At 39.9% G+C, this 26494-nt stretch overlaps 1 protein-coding gene across 7 annotated transcripts in view; it reads left to right on the top strand.

Moving 5' to 3' along the window:
- Window positions 1–8080: 8080 nt before the first annotated feature.
- The window catches only part of TMTC4 (transmembrane O-mannosyltransferase targeting cadherins 4), a 54269-nt gene continuing 35855 nt past the window's right edge, over window positions 8081–26494 (top strand). For 5 of the 7 annotated variants that reach the window (XR_009485424.1, XR_009485423.1, XM_059839299.1 and 2 more), the window contains exons 1-5: window positions 8081–8200; window positions 10464–10679; window positions 15221–15336; window positions 17329–17545; window positions 21524–21611. Coding sequence is in view for 5 of the 7 variants with exons in the window: in XM_059839299.1 (XP_059695282.1) it covers window positions 10518–10679; window positions 15221–15336; window positions 17329–17545; window positions 21524–21611 (583 nt within the window). In the remaining 2 variants the exon portion in view is untranslated. Of the gene's footprint in view, window positions 8201–10448; window positions 10680–15220; window positions 15337–17328; window positions 17546–21523; window positions 21612–22048; window positions 23293–25902; window positions 25937–26494 lie in introns of those variants that run through there. The other 2 variants (XM_059839296.1, XM_059839300.1) reach the window with 2 other exon arrangements.

The following is a 26494-nucleotide window of genomic DNA, read 5'->3' as shown; positions in this document are numbered from 1 at the left end:
AGCACCCAGCACTTTTCAGAGCTGCATCCTCAAGCAGATTGTGATAAAAAACTGCAAGAGCTGCAAATGCATGTGGGTTGCCAAGGGTTCTTTAAAGCCAGATATCTTTCATAAAAATAACTAATGCCTGGCCTGGGTTTGATCATGTTCCACAGGCCACTGCATCTGTGGAACAATTTATTGATACTTCTGACTCACTTGGAAGGGAATAAATACAAGGGTAAGAAACATGAGTAGAAAAGGTCTTCCATCAAGATGCGGTCAAAAAATCTCTTATGTCTTTGAATTCTGCCTGAAGGTTTCTACACAAAGTTCAGAGAGACAGACTTGCTGAAAGCTCTCCATATAATTGCCTCAAGGAGTGGGACTGAACTGCATGGTTGATATTTTTACTCCCAGTTTGCAGACTGGAGGCATTTCTTCTTCTTTTTGACTTTTTTAAAATTTATTCACTTTTCTTTTTAATGTGTTAAAAAAATAGTGAGAAAATAGCCTGTAAGGCTTTTTTTTTTTCCTCTTTCTTAGTAAATCAAACTAATAATTGCAAGAGATGTCTATAATTAATTGATTTGTCATGCACTGAGCCATATATCTTTTGCTGCGGTTACAAGAACAATCTGCTATGGGTAAAAGCCAACCCATATATGCTCTTGTGGGGCATCAACTCTTTTGCAGTCACTGCCTGCACACACACATTGCTACTCTGACATACCCCGGGGTAGATACAAGCAAGTTTACCCTTCAGTGAAGTTATTTTTCCTTTATGATCCTATTGCAGAATCTATCACAGCCCAATAATTCCACGATTGATTTGCTGGCAGCCCAGCCCTGAGGCTTGGAATGTAAATAAGACTCAGAATGAAAGTGATGTGCACTGCAGCAGCCAACACTGAGTGCAGGTACTTCATCAATTGACCTGATTTCTGGAAAATCTGCTTGAAACCTTGAAACTTGCTTGCAATTACAATTTTTGCAATAAAATATTAGTCTCCATGGTAATGAGAAGTGCTTTACTAACTCATTTATGAAAAAAAAAACCCAAAAGGAGATGACAGTATCTCTGAGAAAATGAAATTTTCAACATTATTTCACAGTTGGACAGCTTCATGCAGATTTGTCAACAGATTAGTAGCATTCTTCCCATTTTATATATGGAAAATCAGAGGAATTAATAGGCCTCAGGCCTTCCTTGCAAAAAGGAGATTTAATGAGCTCTATAGCATTATCAGAACAGAAAAGCACATCAGTAGTTTGCCTCTGCCCATGGAAAGGAACACCACCAGTAGAAGGATGGCCCTGCCTTACTCCTTACTAGATCTACTAAATGTTATTAGGTAATGCTGCTCTACCCATTTAAATGTTGCAATATTCTGGGGTACAAATTATCTCTTTGGGGCAGGAATTCTGTCTTTGCTCTGTTTTTTGTAATATCTATCACTACAGGAGTCTCACCCACAGGCCTTAGTTAACTGGGGGAGGGAAAGAATAATTGCATTTCAGTAGGAACCAGAAGAACAAGAAAAAATGTTACAGGCTCTGCAGAAAGCCAGGTGCTCAACAGCCATGTGCTGCTCAGGCCAACTTATGAAAAAGGGTCTCTTTTACAAGCTGCATACACAGGCTTACAAAGCTGGTTGTGAAATCTTCCTGAATAACTTCCTCACAGGAGAAAGTCAAGATAACAGGCAAAAATATTCAAGACAGGGACGCACAAAGCTGAAGTCAGGGTGGGGAGAGAAAAAAGAAGGATCCTTTTTATCCCCTCTTAGAGGGTCAGAGAGAGAGGTGCAGAATTCAGTGCATGGCAGCCTGCTCAGGGGTGTCCTATCAAATCCATTTTCCACCAACAAGAAGTTTTCTAGAAGATAGTTGGGTAGTTGAAAAAGTCAGTCCCATTTCTCCTGAGATGGGTGGAAGAAGAAGAGTGCAGTTTGTGTCCTTTGAAACTGCTGGGGTTTTAACATCCTTCTAGCTCAGCTTGTTTTTGTGAAAACTCAGAATTCCTCACTAGAAGGAAAACATTATGTCATGAACAGCTCTGTTGGGTTCTGTTTCTTGTTCTCGCCATTGAATTACTGTCAATCATGGAAAAGCAACTTTATCTCATTATTCTTCAGGTTTCTCACCTGCTTTCCTTTGCCAAGCACTCTAGATGAAAATAATGATAGATCGTATAGATATAGATAAAGTATTCCTTCTTAAATTTGTTATATAGCTATAATTACCACTGAGCAAGAAGGGAAAGAAAGAAAAATGTTATTTACAAATCACAGCTGGAAATTATCTAAAAGCAGCCACTCCAACTACACTCTACAGTAACTCATAGGTCTTAAATATCTCAGTACTTTCTTGGGTAGACACTAAAAATGTAGGCATTACTTTATGATCTCATGCTTATAGCCACAATTATATGAAAGAAATTATTTTAGTAAGAATAACCATTTGATTTCACAAATATAACCAACAAGAAAATAAATTATTTTAAAATAATTTCTGTGGTTTATGTCAGTGTTTCTCTGATATCCTGGCCTGCTGTCTGATGTTGTCTAATGGTTGCCTGTTGGATCATGCTGCTCTTCAGCTATACCTCAAACACAGTTGTAGTTTTAAGATCTTTCACTTAAGATTTTGACTTAGGAGTTATAAACTGTGTTCATATAAATCATGCACTATTACCTTCTCTTTTTTCATTGTGTTATAGTATTTCATTGTATGTATTTCCCTAGAGTTCTTACTTTTAGAGATCAAAAATCCCTTTTTCCCTCCTACTTTTTAAATATAGCCCTCGGTTATGGAGTTCTTCACACACAGATGAACTTTCAGGATTTCATGGAACCCATTGTTAGGTAAGCTAGTGTGTGGAAATGAAATAAAAGACAAGGTTAGACTCATGTTTGAAAAGTTAAAGATAGCAGGAAAAGGTAGAGGCCCCAATTCCTTCTTTCTTCCACTTCACATCATCATAATTTCATACTACTCAGTACAAAATGACATCATATGACTGATTTACCACATCCAGCACTATATTTTATTTAGGCAAATTGCTATGTGAGTGCAAAATGAAGGCCCAAAGTGCTAACATTAGGTAATACAAGGAAAGGCAAATAATTTTTCTGGTGCTCTGACCAGGGTTTTGAATGCTTTTCAAGAGAAGCTTCTTTAGATGCTAGAAGGTTTTTGCAGTAGATTGTAATTTTCCTAATCTTTTAATATACTGCCCAATGCAATTTTATAAAGTGTACATTAAAGTTCTAATCAACTTACCTTTAAGATAGATACAGCAGCCTTTAAAAGTGTCTATTTTTATTTATATTTGTGTGTGTAGTTTAAACACTGTTAAACTGGAGGACAAAAGTAATGAATTACAAATTGATTCTGACAGCAGAGATGCTTGTACAGCCTCTTGATTAGGACAATACAATTTTAAAATGTATAACTTGGAAACATTCTTAAATCATAATGTTAGCTCATGCAATCATTCAGACTGTGTCTCCAATCTTTTCCTCATACAGCTTGAAATAATTTTAGGAAGGAAATTTGAGAACCTTTGAAAATGATTTAAGTGTTCCACTTTCCATTTAAATTTTCTTTTTTTATCTTCTGCTTCTTTGTGTCAAGAACAGACAGTTATTTTAATTTCAATGTCTGGCAAAGAGAGGTGTATTTTCTCTAACAAAAAGCCAGGCAGATGCACAGAGTGAAGCAGTTCAGTATTAATGGTGAATTTGTAACAAGCTGGCATAACTACATTGGTGCTTTCCTTGAAAGGTTTAGGTTGATTATTGATAGACAGTTCTCTATTTTTCCCATAAAAGCTGAAGTATAGCTTGTACCAAGTCTAAAGTACTACAGTGAGAAGCAGTGATGAGTATTCTTATGGTTCAGAGAACAACAGAATAGTGAAATCTTTGTTATCCACAAGTCTTTGCCCTACTATGTTTCCATTTTTTATTGAAAAGAACTCATTCCACAGAGCACAATTCTCACATTCAGAATTAACTGTTGTAAAAATATATTTCTTATCTACTTATTTAGGGGAAGGAGAATGTGTGATTAAGTATATATTTTTAACACAATTTAAGACTGTGAGGCATAATCCTTCAACTCTACCCTAAACATTTTAGTAGCAGCAAAACATAGCAGCAACAAGTCTTCAATGGACCCGCTCATTTTCAACCAGTGAGCAGGGATATGTCTACAGTAGCAGGGCTAAAGGATTCAGTACTTCACTGCAAGCCTCAATTCAAAAGAAAATTAGAGTTGTAGGGTCTTTCTGTCAATCCTTTTCCAATAACTTCTGTTCCATTTAACCCAGAGTTATCCAAGTACAGGAGCCTCAAGCATGTTCAGGTCCTGCATGTTTCATAAAAAAGCCCATAATGGCTGTGTACATGGCAGCAACCTGAAGGACCCTTTCACAGAGAGACCCAGCTGTCACCAATTCTGAGTGGTGACTGCCTGGCCAGGAAGTCTGGGCAGGCTGCTCACCAGCAAACACACCCATAGCTGGGGTCAGTCACGGAATAAAGGGAACCTGGAGCAGGTGGCAAGCCAAAAAGCAAAGTGAGGAATACTGAGGGATCTTAATGAGGATGACTTAGATGGTTATGAGCTGAACCACAGTTAGTAAAGCAAGGAGGTGTGGGAAGATAAGACACAGAAAAAACAGGAAACAAGACTCCATTCATTGCACTCCTCTTGCAACAATCTCATTTAACTTCTGTCTCATTTCTATTTTGTTTTTATGACTTACAGTTGATCAACATTGCAACTGCACCAGGCATAGGAGTTTGCTTGTCTCTACTTATGTATGTGTACTTACAGACACACACACACATACAGTACATGACATACAAAACAAGCTGCCTAAGACTTGCTACTTCAAATGCCTCATTCAGTGTAATTAATTGGGACACCAGCTGTCTAGAGGAAGAGACCATTGAAATACTATTGACAACAGTAGAGAAAATATGCTTATTATTTATGAAAATATTTGCATATAAAACGCCTGTGCATTTCCCAACCATAGGGAACAGGTAGGGACCAGCTGGTTACCTACAGGAACAAGCAGTGGCTGTGGCTCTCAGTGGCCAAGGATGGCAAAATCCAGGCAGTGGAGAAGACACAGCTGTTCCAAAAATGACTGTGGTAGCAACTGACAGCCTTTTTAAGCTTCTGAACTGTTTTGGTTGAATCCTGCATCACCACAGCCCCTGACATTTTATCCCTTTGTCTGCAAAGTCACTGTAACACTGTCAAGTGTTGATCCCTTGAAATATGACGGGTTTTGCACACTCCCTTCTTACAAGAGCAAGGCTGGCCTTTGTGCAAATCTGCAATGGCAGGCTGCTAAAAATAAGGATGCAATAGCCACTTAGGCAGATCAATTTAGCATGCTGAGAAAACTACAGAGCGAGGAGATACTCACTTCATACACACAATCCTCCTAGAAACTGCAGATCAAAAAAAAAAAGAAAAAAAGTGTTGTATTTAGGAACTGCTTCAAATTGAAATGCTATAATAACCCTCCAAAGAAGCAGACTGAAGATAAATTATGCAACTGTAGCTGATTTAAATCAGATTTTGAGGGAACCAGGGAACTCTCCAGAACAGGTATTTGCTCTGCAGTTCTTCATGTTAATTAAAGCAGAACAGAAGGTCATAAAAGCTGCCATATTATAAAAAGCAAAATAATAAAGCCCTAAGAAAAAAAATGGTTATTCCTAAATGGAAAATAATGGGAAGCAGAGCCTTCTGCCTGTGTTAACTAGTTCATGCAGAAATGTTAATCACTATTATTGTATTGACATAAGTGGTGATGAGGTGATTTATACCATCTGTGCATCTGGCTGTGTGGAAATATATATATTTGACCAGAACTGATGATACCAGCAGATGCACTAAAAAAATGAAATTCCAGTTATAAAGCACAGATCAAGGATGTGCAGACGTCCAAGAAAAGTGAGCAAGGAGCTACTAGGAAGAGTATGTGATTTGAATGGGCCATTAGTACAAATAAATACACCAGCAAATGTGATACAGTCAGACTAGCTATGGAACAAAACACAGAAATGTGAAAGTGAGTCAAATAGAACAAGTCTGGCAATTGTCACAGTGAGTCTGGTGAAGCAAATCTCAACCTTGATTCACAGAACCTTACATATATTTACATATGCTTAAATTAAAATAAATTCTTACATATGGGCAAACTTAAGCATGAACAGAAATTTTATTTACTTCATTAGCAGTTATAGAAGATAAGACTGAATATATGATATACTGCCTTTTCTAACTAAGGAATTTCTTTCTAAATTGGGCCCCTCTCTTCTGAGGAAGGGCCCTTCCATTAACAAACACTAATTAAAAATTCTATACACATAATAATCTCAGGAAGATTGTTGAATTTGAGAATACTTGTTGACAAGAATTTGACTTGTTAATATGTATGTGTGGTAGTTTGGGAGGTGGAAGTTGAAACAGTAAGGAAATTTCAGGAAACATGAGCCAGCACTTCCCAATCATGAAATAATATAGTAAATCAGCTATTTTTAGGAAGTGATATAAATCTCAGTGCTTTGGATTGTAGAAGCAGAAACCCTGAAAACACGCTTTTGTCCATTATCTCATGGTTTACCTTGTATTTATAAGGCAAAATGACCCAAAAGCCATAAAGACATCTTCCACTTTTACCGTTTCACAATGGCAAATTATGAAACACAAAGCTTCCTCATTGTGCCCATTTAGATCACTAAGCCAGAGACAAAGTCAGAACAGACAAGATCATTTTAAAGTACAAAGCTCAATTTAGTGGTTCGCAGGTCTTTGCGTGTCTATTTCAGTTCTTGTACCACAGGGACCAGAAGCCTGCAATCAGTTCACAGAGCTTTGCGTGCTTGATGACAGCAGGTCGCCGGCTTTGCACCGCTCCACCACCGAGAAGCACCTCAGACACTTTGTGGTAGCTGTTTAACAGGCACAAGTTACAGACTTCCATCTTAAAAGCAGGAGCTCCACATATACAGCTGAATAATATACGAGCCTGGCAATTGTGCTGGCTCAGCTGCTACCTCACACGCGGCTGAGCTGCCCGTGTTGCAGAGCAGATGTTCCAAAGCAGGTGTCAGCAGACAGTTATAGGTGGCAACCACTAAAGCCCTCCCAAAGCAGTGTTTCCACTCGAGAGTTAAAGCCTCAAAGGAGACATGAAATAACCTTGTTAATTTGACGCTTGATAATGCAAACATCTTAAAAATCCCACTCCAAATTGCATGTCACTTCCTGGCACAGAGCCAGGAGTTCTCATCCAATTTCAGCATATTAAGGTTTTAATGGGGTTTTTTTAGAGAAGCTTCTGCGAACATTTGGCGCTACCAGTTCAATGCTTAATCACACTTTCTTCGAAGGAAATCGCGGTGATGTTTAAACGTACGAATTAACGGCACCTGATACAGTCTTTTTCTCTTTACAGTACCTGTCCTGCGGAGAGCATCCACATCAACCCCAGCAGGACGAGAGCCTCTTACAGAAAGGCTGGAACGCTCTGCCAGCTCACCCCGCTACCCGTCCCAGGCGGCGAGACCCCGACACCCATGTCCACCACCGCCCCACCACCTCTGTATCCTCTTCCCGGGGGGATTCTCGCTCCGCGCACGCCCGCCGCCGCAGGAACCTCGCCTTTGCGAGAGGAGTGGGGGGCGCGGTGCTCGCGGTTCTCCCACCCCCGTGCCGGGCAGCCCCCGCTCTCCCCGGCTCTGCCGAGCTGCCCCCCACCCCGCGCCCAGCCAGATGCGCGGGACTACGACCACCGCCGGGGCAGAGCAGGCGGGCACGCACAGGGAACGCGGCACAGGCGACGGCGGGAGCCCACCCGGCCCCGCCCGTGCGCGGTGTGCGGAGTTCGGGATGAAGGGGGAGCGACCCGCACCGGCCCCGCGCCCACCCCGAGTGAGCGCCCGGCTCCGCCCAGCCGGGCCCGCCCACCGCGCGTCAGCCTGGGCGCAGCCAATGGGCAGGCGGGGCTGCCCTGGGGGCGGGGCCATAGAGGGGCGGGGCAGGGAGGCGGCCAATGGGCTGCGGGGATGTTCCCGGAGGCGCAGCCGCCGCGGCCCCTCCCCCGCCGGCCGCTCCGGCTCGGGGCTCGCCGGGCGGGAGAGTTTCGCTCCCGGGTGGGAGATGCCGCGCGGGCTCCGTGTCCTCGCAGGTAACGCCGCGCGGGGGAGCGAGCGGAGGTCTCGCCAGTGCCCCGTCCGCTGGCGGGACCGGCCCGGGGGGTGAGGGCCGGACGGGACGGGCCACCTCCTCCGGCGGAGCCGTCGCGCTGGGACAAAAGGGGAGCGGCGAGCGGGGCAGGGCCACCTCCAAACTCCCGGCGGGGCTCGCCTGCCTCCCAGCCTCGATCCTTACCGCGAAGCTGCCGCCGCCTTCCCGGGCGGGCTCCTTCCCCGGGACCGCCCGCCGGGTGCCCGAGACGCCCCCAAGTTTGCGGGGCTCCGGGCACGGCCAGCGCCACCCTGGTTGCGAGCCACCCCGCGGCGGCGGCGCTCCTCGGCGGGAGGCACCGTGCCCGCCCCGCCGCGGGGTGCCTGCGGTGCGCGGCGGGTGCTCTCCGGGTCGGCTCGGGCTCGCCTTTCCCTGGGGAGGGCGGCGGGGAGGCGCCCGCCCTGTCCCCGGCCGCCGGGCAGCGGCGTGTGCGCCGCCCCGGGGAGGTGGCGGTCCCTCGTGGGTGCCCGCACCGCGCTGCCCGGGGAAGGGAACCCCCACGGACCGGCCTCCTGGACCGCGGGGTAAAGGGCTGGCAGTAGCTGTGCGCCGGATAAATAGAGCAAGCGTAATGGGAGAAACTTTCAGGGGGAAATAAATTTTGAGTAGATTAAATATTTTAATTGCGTGGTGCGTGTTGATGCTGTATCCGTGCTGTTGGGAGCGACGCCGTGCACTTCCCTCAGTAAACAGCCACGCTTTCTCTCTTTGTTTCCGTCAAACTACGAGCACAAGGGTGAACTACTCCGAGAGAACGTTTTGCTCTTAAAGCAGCTGCTTTGCTCAGCCCGGGAGCTCCAGCCTCTCAGGTTGTACAGCTCCGGGTTACTGATTTTATCTGAATTTGGGAGCCGCGCCATATGGTCTCCAAAGCGAGGAGGGGCACCGGTGTGGCAGGGTGTGTTGCCTGTCCTTTTGCACGTGTGTGTGCAGAAATTGGGAATATGCGGGGACCGGAATGAGGTACTGCAAAAAGCAAAGCAATTGCTGCAGCAGCTCTAATAGTCAGCTCTGCTTCAGAAGCCAGATGCTTGGAGCTCTTTTCCTAGACCGTGCAAAGACATTAAATGCATTGTTTGCAGGGGTGCACTAGAGCTGTTTTTCTAGATTATCATTTTTTCTGTATGAAAGTATTAAGCACAATATTTTCAGGAGTGCAACAGTTGATTTAATAAGCAAATAAAAAAGAAGAAACTTAAGATAGGCTACTATATGTGCCTATCATTCTTTGGGCTTACAAAATAACAAATCCATATTCTGCCTGGCTTTTACTACAGTTTTCCATTCATAGCTTCCTTCACTTGCTGTTTATACCACCACCTGATAATAAGACCACTCACAGTAGTGTCTGAGCCCCCGAGAAGCGGAGGCAGAGTAGAAGTCAGAAGGCTGGCTCTGGAGCATCCAGAGAGACCCATCCGAGTAAAGGTGGCTCATGGGTGTAAACCTCCAGCCTTAGTTACCTCCACACTGATGTATCACTCAGTGTGCTTGGATTGCAGGGTCTTTTTCATCTGCCTCAACAACCTCACAAGTCCATACAGCAGTGGAACTTCAACTGCACTTGATGTGTGCTGAGTGGTCTCTTGAACACTAGTCCTGTCTCAATTCTATGGGTCTTGCTGTGTCATTGCTGGAATTGCTGAGATTTAGGGCCTAGGCCATTAACTGATACCTCCATATGTCTATCTGTGATGTTTGTATGAATTCCTTGCATGGGGGAATGTGTAAGACTAGGTCCTTTAATCTGATTAAGTGAAGGGAGTTTAGCTCTTTTGGCAATTGACAGTGTTTGCTTTTCAAATGTGCAAGGAAATTATAATGTTTATAATTTTCTGCAGAGCTTTTTAAATGTTTCACAGTCCCTCTGATGCATCTGTTTGTATTGCTTGAAAAGAACAGTAAGAAACAGAAAAACAGTGATTTGCTCTGGGTTTTAGAATTTGTCTGTGCCAAAGTTTTACCTTAGATCTAAGAATTTCTTGTATTTATCACTGTGCTCCAACCATGATAAATTCTGCCTTTACTTCCTCATTTGAAGTACAAAATTATGTTTAGGTGTGTTCCAGTAACTATGAGAGGCACTGAGAAAAAAACTATAAGGTTATATGAAACTTAATCTCCTCTCCCAAGACAGCTTTCCTTTAAAATTCTTTTTTAGTGAATTAGAGCTGTAACCATGCTCTTGTATGTGTTTCTTCCAGATTTTCAACCAGCATAATGCTGAAGCTCCCAACTTGGTACCAGCATTTCACAGAATGGCACAAATGGAACCTAATCTGGACCATGACGTATCATGGTTCTTCCTTCCATCATACTGGGCTAAAATGGTTGTGGCATTAATTTCCTTCCTCTGTTTTGCTAACAGCTATGATGGAGATTTTGTCTTTGATGATTCTGAAGCCATCATCAATAATAAGGTTTGTCTCTCTTCTTTTCCTTACACTCTTTGGCATAAATGGTCATGGGAAAAGGAATAATGCAACAGTTGATCTAAATAGGCCCAAAAGTTTCAGCCTAATAAAGAGCTTCCTTTGGGTATTACTTGGGGGTTTGTTTAACTTCATTTTTCCATTTTGTTTTATTGGGTGTTTTTTTCAAGTTAAGCCTGATTTAAGGATACCTGTACATCAAGACTGCCAGTAGGTCTAATTTTATGCTCATTCCTATGTCAGTGAGAGTGTACAGTAAACTTTTCTGGTACCCGTGGATGTTAATAGGAGATTTTTGTTCATTATCTTCACAGAACTTCTCTGGTCACAGAATCAGACCAGTGAATAAACTTAGTCTGGTTGCAGGTACATTAGGCATCATTAAGGTATCATGTAGGGTGCAGGGGGTTTTCAGGTGCAGTTTATACCATAAAAATGTTGCAGGAGCAAGCAAAGCTCCCTTTTCCCTCCTTCACCAGTTAAAGTTCCTGTGACATTTTTGAGATAGAGGTGGAGTATTCTTGTGTTCCATTTTAAAGCTAGCCATACATGCAATGAACAGACCTTGAAATGCTTAGAAGTTAACATGTGATTCAAACAAACCTCTAACTGAGATTCTTTTGACTTAGAGGAGTGGAGTGTCTTCAATTGCTGAGACACTTCAAGGATCACATGTAGCAGTGAGCCCATGCCCATGGATGGGTATTGGTGTTACAGCTTTTGTGCTGCTCTGGAAGGTACTTGTTAAGCATTTAGAAAAAAAAGCACAGGGTAAAAATAATCACATTCATCTGTTGGTTCTGTCTTCCTGAAGCCATGGAGTTACAAAGAGGATAATCTGGAGACTCATACTGCTGGAAGAACACAATTCACTTTTTTTTTTTTCCTTGCACAAGATATAGAGGCAACTTATCACAATGTGCCTTTTAGAATCATGCAGAATTACTGTTTCCTTAGACAAGCTTGTATTATGTGTGTGTAAGTCATCATACCTTCAGTTATAGATGTATGGTGGGAAAATACATCTGTCAACATGGAAATAAATCTCAAAGCTTTCAAGAGAATACTGTAGACAAAATAAGAACCTACAGCATTGTTGTTTTGGGTTTTTTTAAAAGTAGAATTGTATTTTAGATTGCACAGCTCCTGGTAATGTTTCATTCTGTGAAGTTTTATTTGGGACATGTTTATAATATTTTCATTTCCAGAAAGAATGAACAAAAGACTGATGTTGAAACAAAGCAGGTTGTTTTGGCAATTTCCATGCTTGTGATCTCTCTCCATTTCTTTCAGTCTTTACTCTAAAAATATTTCAGTTTATCTATGCAACCTAATAATTTGCACCAAGATTCTAGCTGTTGGCAATGCTGAGAAATTCAAACAACTGCTTAAATAAATTAATTCGTAGGTAGTCTGTATGTTTGAAAAACTGGGAGGCTGTTTCTCACATCAAAATCCTCTATTATTCCCTAGAAATTAAATGAGGATTTTGTGACAATATCATTTTAATACAGGGGTCATGTGGATGTATGGAAATTCAAAATCCACAAGAAAAATGCAGAGACAATGAGTTTACCAGTTTAATGGGGAGGGAGATTATCTAGAAATGGCACAGTTTATTATACAAAGCATAGCATATTTTATTTCTTTTTAATAGGGAAGACAGCAGTTGAAGTAGTTTTATAGATTTACTGAGCATTGCTACTGTAGTATTTTCTTGGGTACCACAAAGTGCCCTCTGTTAATTTGATAGCTGCCATCATCCCAATCTTTAATTTCTTTTATTGTTTTTTAGCAAAAGATACACGGAACACTCCATTATTAGATTTTATTAAAGTTAAAGGCTGTTTTCCAGATGCTTTCCTATCATTTTAAGCAGCATTTTAACTGTTACACAGCAGTGGCTTTTGTCTTTATTTATTTACTAGCTTGGCAAGACAAACAGCTGGATTAAGCAGAGCTTCAGACACAGTTTGTCATTTCCATAAGCCTTTATATAGAAAAACTGACCTTTCTTCAAATCTTGATCTCTGCTCTCTGTAAGCTGCTGCTAATCAAATATTTAGAGATTACTTGATAGCTACTTTTGGTTTTTAAAGAGAAAATGATGTGTAGCTTTTAAACAGCTGTGTCTCTTGAAGAAAACCTTTCTTATTTTAGGGTAAGTTCACTAAGTAGGAAAATTGATGTAAGAAACTTTCTCACAGAACTTGCATACAAGGGCAAGAGACATGATTGAAGATTTTTAGGTCATAAGGAAGTGTAATCTAATCACTAAGTAATTCCATGCATTCAGCTTTTCCTGCCTTCTTCCGATGGCAGACAAAAGAAGGCTGATTATAGCAGAATGGGAAATCAAGCCTTGTACATCTCCCATCTCAAGTTATTGAAGACCATCTGTGACATGGAAGACGTACTTTTCTTTTCCATTGCTAACATTTATAAAAGTATGCCTTTCATAGACTATATGTACATAAGGAGCAGTGCTGCTGGTTAAAAAAACAGTCTGAGGGCCACACCACCCTCTGGCAACTGTCCCCTGCGGAGTACAAAGGCTTCAGTAGGTGTTGGTGTGCATCCCTGTCCCAGCTTGCCCCAGAAGAGCTGGCTGTATCGATTTAGTGAGCTGCTGGTTGAGTGTGTTCCTGCTCTGAGAGTCAAATTATGACCTTTGGGGTTTTGCATACTGATGAGGAGTGGAGCAGGAATTTAGATGCCTAAGGCTAAAATTGCGGTCCTGGGAGAAGAAAGAAATTTCCAGCTATTACTTGGTAGTAGAAACATCTGTGAGAGCATGAAGAAATTTTTCACCTTGCTAATTCTTAAGCCCAAGTAGGATTCCCTGTGAGTCCTGATTTCTTAAGAATTTCCTGGTGAGTGCCTTAATTGACTGCTGCTGTCTAGGTTCTTTCAGACTCCAGTTTTGCCCTGCTCTCTCTTCTGTGTATTGATTAGTGTCCTATTAGAGAATGCTTCCGTTCATTTGACTAATACTGGCCAAATTTGATCAAATGATAGAAAGAAATCTCTTCTTGGATTTTTTTTTAATTTATATTTTTGGATGGATGAGCTTATATTTTGGATGGATGAATTTATATTTTTTGATGGATGTCAGAATATGTTAAGAATATTCTTGTTGAAGAAGCAAGAAAAAATTAGTTATTTTGAGTTCAGTTTAGCAGCAGCCAGTCATCAAGGTCCAGCAATTTGGCTGTAATTTGGGAGTACATGCAAGCCAAAAATAAGGCATGGACTAAGGGTGAGATGGAAGGTACTGGAGACCACAGGAATGCTCAAGATAGTGTAGAAGCAAGTGAGGTGGTAGCAGCATTGGAGAGGAACTGGAATGAATGAAACCAAGGGAATAGCAATGTGGGAATCTTGTAAGTAGATGGAGTTGTAGGAATAATGAGAGAGGGGCACTAGGGTTTGTAAGACCTTTCATGGGGCTAGCAAGCCTGTTTGTCTACTTACTTGTGTTTATGGTGTCTTGTTCACCTCCTTTGGTTCATTGGTCTCAAATAATTTCAAGACAGAAGGTGGGGCTAGGGTTTTCCGCTTGTTGGTTGCAAGAATTGTACTGACTAGTACAGTTTTGTTCTTAGGCTAGTACAGTTTTGTTCTTAGGTTCTGTCTCAAGTGTCTTTAACCTGCATGTACCTTGCTGTAGCATTAATTGGTATTTAATTGCACTAAGGAAGCAGAAGAAGGGCAAGTATATGTTAGTTTGAACTTCCAAGCTTGTCCTCATAGAAAACTGAGGCAGATGCTAGCAAGATCCTTATTTTCCCTCCAAAGTGTATGCTTCCCATTTAATAGCCTACATTATTTGGATTTTTCCTTATCAGCATGGCTTTGAGATAAAAGGGTAGAACAAGCAAGCAAGAATTTTTCTTTGCAGTGTTTTTTTATAAGCCCCTTTTGCACCCCAAATTAAGATAATTCATTACCTTTCTGTCTTTTAATCTTTAGGACCAGTATATAGAGATGTTGATTTTTGATTTCATGTATTGTTAAAACAATCTCAACTATTTGAATAGTCCTGTGCAAAGCAAGGCTTCAAAAAGAAGTAATTGTTGTTTCCTACCTTTAGTCTCCTTGATTTCATGCTTTTGTTAGTAGTTATGCTACTGCACTGGTAAAAAGTGGCTATTTTGCAGCAGTTTGTAGTTGGCCTTAGCAAGATAACCTACACCTAAAATCAAAGGCTTTTTACAAAATTATGAGGTAAGGAGGTTTATGTGTTTCAGCTATTGACCAGATAATAAACTGATGCAAATATAGGTCTAAATTTCATGTAGTTATGCCTACTTACAGAATCCAGGATCATGACCTTTACAATGACAGGTATTCAAGATCTGACCTTCATTGCAAACTTAGGTACTGTGGGTCAGATGTCAGTAGTGAGCCAACAAAACTCCTGCTATGCCCATCTTAGTGTGAGCTTGTATTAGTTAGAATTTGTTTGTAGTTTAGCTGCTTTGAACAAAGAAAAAAATTTAAGGATCTAATAATTTGTTTTCTTTTAGGACCTCAGGGCAGAAACCCCACTTGGTGACCTGTGGTATCATGACTTTTGGGGTAGCAAACTCAGCAGCAATACCAGTCATAAGTCATATCGACCGCTAACTGTCCTAACTTTCAGGTGAGACTTGTATTTTTGCTTGAGGTCTGAATATTTTTTAACCGATATTGACTCAATTGAATTTAGGGGGGAGGCAACAAAAAAGGCAAGAACAGAGTAGCTGGAGGGTAGTTGGATACCTTTCCAGAATACCAATTTTGAGTTCACTACCTTAGTCTCAAATGGTGTTTTAATTTTCCAATGGTTTCTTTCACAAAATATTCATCATTTTGACATTATGTATTTGTATCTACTTTTCAGAGATTTTGTCTAGATGGTCTTCTATACCTGGTACTAGGTACTAGGGGTGGTGTGGTTTAGTATGTCACATCATCAAGGAACTAGGAGGTGTATGTTCCCTTCACTTAGCCATGCTGCCACTTACATTGCTATTGTAGTTTTTGTTCTGTGCTTTCCTGCTGACCGGTCAAGTTGTTTATTTTATAAATAGCATCACAGTACTGTGGCCTTTTTCCATCAGTACACTCTATAGTCTTCCCCCACCTCTTCACTCCAGTATTCTAAATCAAGTGTCTGAGAATCTAGTGAAATGTCTGCCTATATGTAACTTGCTGGTTTCGTCAAATAACTAAAGGTTTAAGAGGATTACTTTTGTAGATGCATAGCTCATGTTTTTTTGCACAAAGATTTGAGCAAACAGTAGACCATGTAGCAATCTGGCACAGTAATGCAGAGAATATTCGACGACTCGGTCTTAATTTATTTTCCCCTTGTGACTGAATGGTGTCACTGGGGACTTGGTGCTTGTTCTGCCCATTCCAAGCCATGGACTAAGTGCAGAAGTATTCCCACTCTTAGTCCTCATATTCAAGCAAAAACTTTGACCCTTGAGTGGTGGCAGTGTTTTAAGTACCTAGCACTGTGGGTTTCACTGTCTATTGGGCTTTCTTCATGTTTTCATCAAGAAAAATAAGCAACTGAACATGTCAGAGTCCTAAACATATAACCTATTAAATTTTTCAGTGCATTACACAGAACATGCTTCCCTTTTTTTTTTTTCCCTTTTCTCTCTGGTATATTCCATCTCTAATAACACTCTGGTTTGTTTAAAGAGTGAACTGGGATACAATCATTACAATATCTGAAAATATAGATGAGCCTGTGGAGATGGTCTATAAAATGCTATTTTCAAAGAAAGAAATGGGTTTCCTTAATTTCCCTAAGCTCCAACCTTTATGTGCATCATATTTATAATAGGTAAAGTTTTTTAATAGGTTTCATTTATGCCAGATGCACATTGACCAAAAGAACTGTGTAAAATCCCCTGTTCTAAGTTTCTGTGTATCTTACCTAATGATAAAAGCATATGGATAATAGCACAATATTTCCCCTTTTTCTTCTCAGCCTCCATTTTACTGCAGAGTTCTTATCTTGAGTGGGGATTTTGACTGAATTTTCACTTACACTTCCTTCTGATTCTAATACTTGTATGAAGCATCTCTCTAACCAGTCTCACAAATCAGTTACCAAGATGTGCTGACTGTTTTCTGGGGGGATACTGATTGTACCCACATGCTAGGGCCTCTTGCTGAGAGTATGTCAGTGGAAATCATAGTCCCAGTACATAATGGTTTCCTCACAGTGTGGATTTATTTAACAAAATTTCATCAAGTTGGCTGCTCTTAATCCTATGGACATCCCTCAGTGGGCTGGGTTATTTATCCCTAGGATACTCCTGTGTTGCAACACTGAAGTTACGTTGTTGACCAAAAGCCAGTTCTAAGTAACTAGAAGATTAAAACAATGGTGCTAAACTATGTGTTCGGAGAGGATAGATACTGTATCTATGTGATATTCCCAAAGAATACTTGGCCTGAAGAGTGGGATATTGTTTCTGTCTTGTGGTGGATAAATGGTAACGCCAGCTGTACTCAGACATCTGCTTTATTTTTGTGTGCAACCGTGTCTGCTGGGGAGTTGTTTAGTTTTTCTATTTGTATTTTTCTAACCATTGCTGTAATTCCTACCCTTAATATTTTTGCTTCTATATAGAATCAATTACCTTTTTGCTGGAGGCTTCTACCCTGTTGGTTTCCATGTCATCAACATAATACTGCATTGCACTATCTCAGTGTTGATGGTCGATGTGTTCTCCATATTATTGGGTGGATTGCAATTCAGCAATAAAGGAAGACGGCTAAACCTGGCTCCCAAGTCCTCTCTTCTTGCTGCTTTGCTCTTTGCTGTACATCCAGTGCACACCGAGTGTGTAAGTATTGAATCATTATCTCCAGAGATTTTTATTTTAGAAGTTCTTGACCATCTTGACTAATTAATTCTGGCATAGCCTTATACTCTGCAGATTGCTTTTATATATTCTTAACACTTCTCTCGGCACATGTCTTAATAGAACAATCAAATATTATGGTTAGTACATCCAAGGCTTGTAATTCCACCGAGCTAGACCTTATTAAAGAACACAAATCATTCAAGTACAATAACTCAAGGAGGATAGCTCTATGCTACAGAATTTCCCTACATCCTGGATTTCTCTAATTACTGTTCATTTCCATTTGCATTGGTAAAAAAAAGCAAAGAGCTTTAAAATCGGAGATGGGGCACTCTATGAACTTTGCATGTGACTAGTAGAATACTTCATTCAGTTTTGCATCCATGCTGCAAAGACAGCACTGGAAAAATTGGAGAGTGCTCAGAAGAGCCATGAAAGTGATTAAAGGGCTGGAAATCATCCTGTTTCGTTAGAGATCAAACTGGGTTTATATTTTTAATATGAAGGAGAAGATTAAAGAGGTTTTTTTTTAATCGCCGTCTGTAGTTATGTACATAGAGGACACAAATTTGACAGTAATTTTAATAGTGCTGGCAAAAGCAAAGATGTAAAGATGCAGAATAAAAGCATGGCACATGTATAGCAATCAGTTAAAATATCTGACCAAAACACAAAGTCCTTGTGTGGGAATTCTGTGAGGCGAAGATGGTGTTCTTAAAAAGCTCTTTTGTGCCTGTAGTTAAGAAAATCTTAAGGTCTTATGCTAGTGGGCTTGCTGAATGTCGTCACTGATCTCCTGACCTTGTGATAATGAATAAATCAAATATAAAATTGTCACAATAGGGGAAATATTTTGGAGATTTTGTTAGAATTTGGAAGGTCTGAGATACAGAAAAAGTACTATAAGTACAGAAAAAAAAAGTAAAGAAAGATTTTGATTTTGTCCTAGCAATGAACAGTGAATCCTACAGTGCACATTCTACATATGTGAATATGATTTTTCACTTATTCACAATATGCCGTGGTTTTGGCTTCTTGCATTTGCTCTGCACACGGTTGGTGGGGAAAAAGTTATTGAAAGCTGTGCCCTCAGCTGACTGGAGACCTTGCATGCATTGAAGACCTAGAGATGGTGCAAAGTTATGCATTAGTAATCTGCCACCTTTTCTGGCAGTGTGGCTAAAACATCTTGACAATCATTCTCTGGTGTTCACTCGCCTGCACAATAACTTCTTTGTGAGAATGCACTGTGTCAGAAGGGCCCCTCATATTTGCTCTCCAAAACCAGTTTTAAGTGTCAGAGTAAAGTAAAACAAGTCTTCCGTGCTTTTGATGTTCTGACATGTAAAGAGAAATCTCACTTGAGTCTTAACTTTGTAGTAGACCCACTATTGACCCCTTTATCAATATCCATAAATTTATTCTGCATTCCATTTGACTCTAAAAATGTATTTAAATCAGCATGAGAATATTAATAAGCCTTTTGTCATGTCAAATAAATTACAAGTGATGTGGTCTCCTTGCATATTTGAAGACTTGCAAATGTTTCAGGCAAGCAGTGGAAGAAGAGGGAAAAAAAGTAGCACGCTTATATATCAGGCCTCTTCTAAAATTCAGGAATGAACAAAAGCCTCTAATGATTTACATGGTGAATAATAAATCTTGCTCCAGTGAAGAAGTCATTTGTACTGCTACAGGTCTAGAATGAGTGTGTGCCTGGCAGCATCTCTTAAAAAGCATTCCTTATGATTTTAAACCTGTGAGTTTTAAGTATCTGACATGCTGGCTTTGAAATGAGATGACATATTTTGACATAAAGTTGTGAAGAATCCGTCTGTTTGCTGCTTTGGGTTTTTGGTTGATACAGCGAAACAAACTGTCATGTAAAACAGAAGTTGAAAGGTGTAATGCTTTCAGTACCTATGTAAGGAAAACACTATAATTTTTCTACCTACAAGTAAATACTCTTGTGCCATAGTTCTCTACTTTAAAAAAGGCCTATTCTTTGTAACACTTCAGTGATGAAATGCTAAATGAATCATGGACATAAGAATATATCCGATACTAATTTAAAACTGGTTTGTTTTTTCTTTATTTGCTTTCTTTCCAGAATGTATATGACTTACCTTGCATTTTAGGTAACATTTTGCTGTTGGAATCATCTGAGGCCATGTGCATTATTAGCCTCTTAATCTCTTTGCTGTACAAGTGGACATTTATTTTCGAAATTGTGTCAGCTCACCTTAACTTTTATTTCATTAGGAAGAACGGCTCCTGAAGCAGAATGACACTTCATTATTTTCACCTTTCAAAGGACTCTACAGCTATTGAGTTAATTCTCATAATTCCTTTGTATGATAGAAGAAGGAGCAGCAGAGAAGTTAGGTGCACAGCTGTAGATAAATCAAGAAGTTCTTCTGTACTGAATTTAGGAGTCCAACAGTTTCTACTTTCACAGTGCTTAAGTAAAGCTGAGGGTAAAAGTGGGAGAGAGTCTCTGCAGTGGAATCAGTCATACTCTTATGCCTCTACATTTCTCTTTCTCTGATGTTATTTGGAAATAGTTGCTCCATCATGTTTCCCTGACACAAACAATGCCCATTTCCTTTTTACTTTCCTCTTTCTGTTCCACACACAAAATGGGACAACTGGTATGCTATAGGAGAACTGAAGTTTCTGCTTTTGTCCCTGAAATCACAAAAAATGAATTTAAAAAGAAAACCTGTAGCTGTTCTGCCCTGCTTCTGTACATCTCCTGAAAACATGGAACTCAGCACTGCAGGAAGCAGAGGTAGACTGAAAAATAAGGGGTATTTCCATGATCTTTACTCTGGGTGTACGTTCTAGTGAGGTTTCAACATCAGGGCTTATGCAATCCCCTACCAGCTTCATGTCATGATTTTCACAAAGACATTTGTGGTGTTATCCTGACACTTGTGAAATTGAGAATTGAAGATCCAAAAGTGTCTTGTTCTGTCTCAACAAGTTATTGTAAATACAGTTTAGGGGCTTGACCCACAGCACACAGATAGCCCTGAGATTTCACTTGATTTAAATAGGTTGTCACAGATTTTGAGTACAGAGGTCCCAGGACGTACTTCTCATTTTCTTTTGCATTAGTACAACTTCTGTTTCAAGATGCAGTTGGAGGTAGCTCTAATACAGTCAATTAATACAACAGGAAAGACTGCCAGAGGGGGAAATCTTTTTTCTTTTTTTTTTCCCTGAATCTGCAAGTATTTTTCCATTCTGAGTGTTCAGATTGCAATTTGAAGGCTGGCTTGTCTTCTGAAAGTGAACAGTTTTGATTTGTGTTTCAGCAGAGCTGCCAATTTAATTGTGGTTCAGGATGTTTGGCTTCCAAACCATGTAATGGCTTCAATTGAAAGAAAGTAGATTTAGATTAGCTATTAGGAGGAAATTCTCCAGTGTGAGGGTGGTGAGGCAATGGCACAGGTTGCCCAGAAAAGTTGTAGATGCTCCATCCTTGGAAGTGTTCATGGCCAGGTTGGATGGAGCTCTGAGAAACCTGGTCTAGTGAAAGGCAGAAGGGTTGGAAGGAGATGATATTTAAAGTCGCTTCCAACCCAAACTGGTTTGTAGTTTGAGGTTTTCTAAGTATTCTGCTGAAATGCAATTTGATTCAAAAAACAGATGGAATTGTGTAGAGTCTAAATTTTATGCAATGAAATCCTCCTTTGTTTCTTAAAAAGAAGTCCCATAAACTAAAATTTTCATAAACCAAAGCCAAACCATTTATGTAGTTGATACTAAGCAATCCCCAATAAAAAATAGGATGCATCTAAAAACACTGGATATAACTAATCCACTACATCCAGTTAAAGAAAAAAAGTGATACAGTTCTATTCTATATTTTACTTTCTATGTGTTCCTTTGCTACAGGTTTTCTAAGAATAAAAATCTGATAATTTGAAACTATTTTTTTTTTTTTTTAAGGTTGCTGGGATTGTTGGCAGAGCAGACCTACTGTGTGCCCTGTTCTTCTTGTTGTCATTCCTTGGCTACTGCAAAGCTTTTAAAGAGAGTAAGCATTCTCTTTGCCCCTTTAGTTTCCTATTGTGTATATTTTCAGCATTTGTACATTTCAGTGAAGTGTAGAAAATTTAACATGTTAGATTGATTTGTTTATTCTCACAAAATATATATTTTTTTAAAAGCCCGCTTTAGCAGCTTTTTATTGTTACAAATTCTGAAAACGTTGCTGTCCATAATTCTTGTTAAACACTGAATTTAATTTAAGCAAAGTCCACTTTGTGATAGGCTTATTTGCTAAATGTTTTACTGTTTAGAAGTTTAATGAAGTATTTCAATAAGTATTTTAGAAATAAATCAAACCTACAAATGTGTATGCTTAAATATTTTACTACTCTTTATGCCATTATGTTGGGATGTCTTAAATGGGAATCAGCTTTTCAGAACATTATTTGTATTTTTAATGAATTGCAAAGAATTATTCCTATGACTAAGCCTTCTGGATTCCTGCAATATGCAACTGCTGGCATATAATGCTGAATATAGTGTTACTCACAGTTTTTGTAAGACAGCTGTGTTTAACATGAACAATTCCTTGGTAGATGTTTTTTCAAGTGAGCTTCCGGATCTCTGGTATTGTTTGATCTGAATGCAGGTTGGCAGTTCAAATACAGTTGTGGAGAAATTATCTTGGAGGCTCTGTTAAACAAGCACACAAGAGAGCAGGAGCTCATGGCTGTGGAAAGCTTTGCAGGACATGCAGTCTGGTATCTCAAGGTGCTCTGCCACATGAAATGTGGGACTCGTTTGGTGAAGCCACAAGGAGCTGTGTTGGGAAGAGCTTTCTGTGGTTCCATAGGCATGGCCTGTAATGATTAACCAGAGCTGGCAGGGTATTTAGGGGCACCTCAGCTGACCTTGTGATCTGGCTTAACAGCATAGTTATGGCATCACAGAGACCTCAGTGTGGGCTGAGGGGAGTTACTTAGTCCACAGTGAGCTCTGAGATGCTGTGAACAGCTCCTGCTGCTTCAGTTTACATTCTTTGCAACTATTGTACATATTTCTGTTGCTGATATAATAAGTTCATCTTGCCACTTCAGATGTTACTTACGATGGTTCCTGTTTACTTCGGATATATTTTTTCTTCCTTTTGAGTAGGATTCATTTCTTTCAACTGAGCTAATGATTTCTTGATGAAAATTGGCCTTGGGTTCTTACTTGTTTGCTTATTCTTTTCTCACCTGTTTTACTGGATATGATTGTGCTTATGATGTTTCTTCTGTTAGTGGCAGAGTAAGATAGACCAGTCAAAATACTGCCTTATCTGTTTTCCAGTGTCTCTGGTACACAGGTAGGCTTTTATGGCAGGGGTAATAATCTTTGCCTGAAGAACTCAAGAGCCAAATTCTTAGGATGACCAGTTATATAGGACCCTCTAATTATTTTGCTGTAGTGAACATCTTGGGAATGATTAAGGATGCATGTTCTGTTTAAGGATATTCTTCAACTTGTGAAGGCCAGTTTTTAATAGCTTTTAGAAATCAGTGTTAATGTAATAATATTCTTGGACTGAAATTTGTGTCATTGATACAGAAGAAGGAAAAATGTTGCAAAGACAAGATACTAAGCAGCCCTTACTGATTTTTTTTGGGCATTACATAATAGGGGAGCAGATGTCTTTTAAGCAATTTTGCCAAGGAAGATTACAGTCTGCCAGCATTGTCTTTCAGGTCAGTTTCCAATGTTTACTGTCACCTTCACTGCCTGCTTTTCTGTCAGCAACTTCTTGAAGAAGTTTAGACTTCCTCTGTACACAAGAATTTGTATCCAGGATACATACTTGAGTCTTTCATCTTGATTGCTGCAGGGCACACTACTGACTCATCAGCCAGGAGCTTATCACCCAGGCATTTCAGACCTTTTTCTGCAGAGCTCCTGCCCAGGCCTTAATTTTTGCATGTTGTTCTGTTTGATTTTCATGAGGCCCAGCCCTCCAGCTTGTCATAGTCCCTCCAAACAACAGTCCTGCTCACCATTGTGTCCATCTGTCCTCTAGGTGAACCCCACCAAAGACCAAAAGCAGTTTTATTTGCTGCCCTTATTATATTTTTTTTTTTTCCGTTGTGGAGGGGGGAGGTTTGTCCAACCTGCAGCTGTTTGAACATGAGTGCTTGTGTAGGAAAGGGCCATGTCTGTGTTGGAAAGGGCAGCTGCAAAGAGAAGGGAGGCTCTCTTTTCACAAGAAGCTACGTGACAAAGACAAGGGGCAATGGGTGCAGTTGCACTGGGAAAGGTTTCACTCTGATGTAAGGAAGAATTTTTCTACGGCAAGAACAGTCAATCACTGCAACAGTCTCCCCAGAGATGTGGCAGAGTCCCCATGACTGGAGGTTTTCAAGATGCATTTGGACAGGGTTTTAGGTGATCTTGTTGAGGCTCCCTTTCCTGCAAAGATTGCACCTGGTGATCTCTGGAGGCCCCTTCCAAACTGAGCTGTTCCTGGGATTCTTTGTATGAAAGGTTTTAGGAAAAAGTAACCAAATATGAGGAAGTGGCTGTGGTAGAATATGACTCTTCAGTGGGTTTGCAAAGAAAATTAAAAGTTTTACCCTTGGTATGAATTTTCTTCTTTTGTGAACGGTTCTTCTAGGTGCTTTCAAATGATACATTAAATAAGGAGTAAAGAACTTTTATCTGACTTTAGCTGAGTTTGATTCTGTATAGATTGAGGGAGTGAATCCCAAATGGAAGCTAGTCTCACTGTGAATATAAGAACATGTATTTTAAAAATATGCACATAGAATTTAAAAAGCAGGCTTAGACAATGTCTCCTAAGCAGCAGAGGAAAAGTACTTTTTCTTCTTTTAGAATGTTGTACTTCTGGTGTCAAATCCTCAAGATCCAGAATGTCTGTGATATTGCCAATACATGTTGCTAGTTCTAGATCAAGTTAAGAGCTGTTATTGCATCATTTTCTAGGTCAGACCAAGAAGGTAATTTATCTTTGTGAAATAGACTTTGTTTGTGAGAAAGAGAAGGAAAAAACACCCAAAAAGCCCTCAGGGGTTTTTAGCAAAACAACCAAACATTTAGCATAACAACTTAAAAAAACCCTCAGGTATCAGGTTTATGTTCCTAATTAAATAGAGATGCTTGATGGTGATCCTACACAAAAGTGTATTGTACCAACATCCCTTTTCCTTTTGTCCTGCTGGGCTTTTTGTATATTAAAGGCAAGCATGGCCCTAAACTGTAGGTCAGCTGTGTGTGTCTTTGTTCCTGGATTTGGCTGTCACATTTGTATAGAGCTTAGCTCACCACATTTTTACAAAGATTGGGAGAAGAATCATCGAAGGTTGATTTCTTTCTTGTTGTTTAATTGTTATGAATAGACACATTGTAGTGTGACTCTTTTGGAGCACTTAAAAGAGGGGCCAGCTCTTAAGACCATCAAGATTTGTAGACTGCATTTGTATTGTCTTTATTGTCTTTTGAATATGGTTACCAAAACATGTTTGATGCCAGTTTGTTTTTGTTTCATGAACTTTAAGTGAGCATCTGAGTAAAACAAACATTGAAAAGCCTGATGTGATGCTACTGATATGGTTGGGTCAATAACTTATATTATTTGGCTACCAGCAGCATCCCAATGCTATTAGCAGACAGATTATCCAAGTTTTTAATAGAGAACCTGACAATTCTTTCAGCAAGGCTATGTGAAATTTGTGTATGACTCAATTGAAAAAATCTGTATATGTTTCAATAGTTTAGACACAGTTAATGAATTGTCATTCTTTAAAGAAAAGGGGTCAAAATTGTATGTGGGAGACTGGTTAGTGCTTCTTTTCATTTGAGAAAATGAATATAAAGATTTATAATTTTTTTTTCTGCGTAGGAGTAGGAACTCATGAAATGTCTGAGGAGGATTTGGAAGTGCTGTGGTGAAAGTATATGTAATAGTGAAAACAGTCAAGAGATCAGAAAAATATCAGTGTCAGGCTGGAAAACTTCCAAAGGAAAGAATGGTTTTTGTAAAGCTGAAGATATACTGCAGCTTGTTTATCTGATTTATTTGTGGTTTCAGTGGATTTTTGGGTAGACAGTTTCTTTTAGCCAGAATCTGAAGCTTTTTTTTTTTTTTTTTAAGTATAGGCATTTAATATGTGGGCTATAATTATGTCTTACTGAAGTTCTACAATTCTGTTACTTTTTCCCAGTATACCATTTTTGAAGTTAGCATCTTTGAAAGGATAACATTTATAATTGCAAGGAACTAATCTGTTGTTCTCATTCTGTCCTGCTGTTTTAAACACAACTGTGGGGACAAATCCACTGCATAGGCTTTGGAGACAGCAAGAGCTGACAACTGTTTAGGTATGTTCTGAAGGGAATTGTGGGTTATTAACTTTGTTGAATTTTAATGCAGCTTCTCTGGGAATTCATAAGGCAATTTAAAACTGCTGTAGTGTTCATTTTTTGCCTTCCTTTGTCTTCAGTTTTGACAGTGATCCAGTTGCATGTATTTGCCATCTGCATTGGCAATCTCTGAATGAGGTAAAATGAGGAGTTCATGACTTGGTCCATGTGAATAATATTGGTGCAGATATTAAATACGGGATCAGCTCTTTGCTCATATGCTGTGACATCTAAAAATTACCTTGTTCTGATTGTGTGTTTCTGTTTTGTTTTGTTCTCTGTAGATGTCAATAAATCATCTACTAGTTCATTGCTAATTTAATAAAGCATGCAAAGTAGTGATGAGTTTGTTGAATATTGGAGGTTTATATTATGGAAGTTTTCCTACAGATTGGAAACATTCAAGTCTCCTGTGTGAAAGAGATCATTGCTAAGATATGAGGAATTTGTTAGCTATAGTGCTATTGGTCAAGAGATATTTACTATTGTTAAACCTGTGAGTCCTGATTTTTCAGC

The sequence above is a fragment of the Haemorhous mexicanus genome, chromosome 2 (genome assembly GCF_027477595.1).
Source record: "Haemorhous mexicanus isolate bHaeMex1 chromosome 2, bHaeMex1.pri, whole genome shotgun sequence".
NCBI lineage: Eukaryota > Metazoa > Chordata > Aves > Passeriformes > Fringillidae > Haemorhous > Haemorhous mexicanus.
Note: the sequence above shows the minus strand (reverse complement) of the source record. Positions and strands in the feature narration are given on the sequence as shown.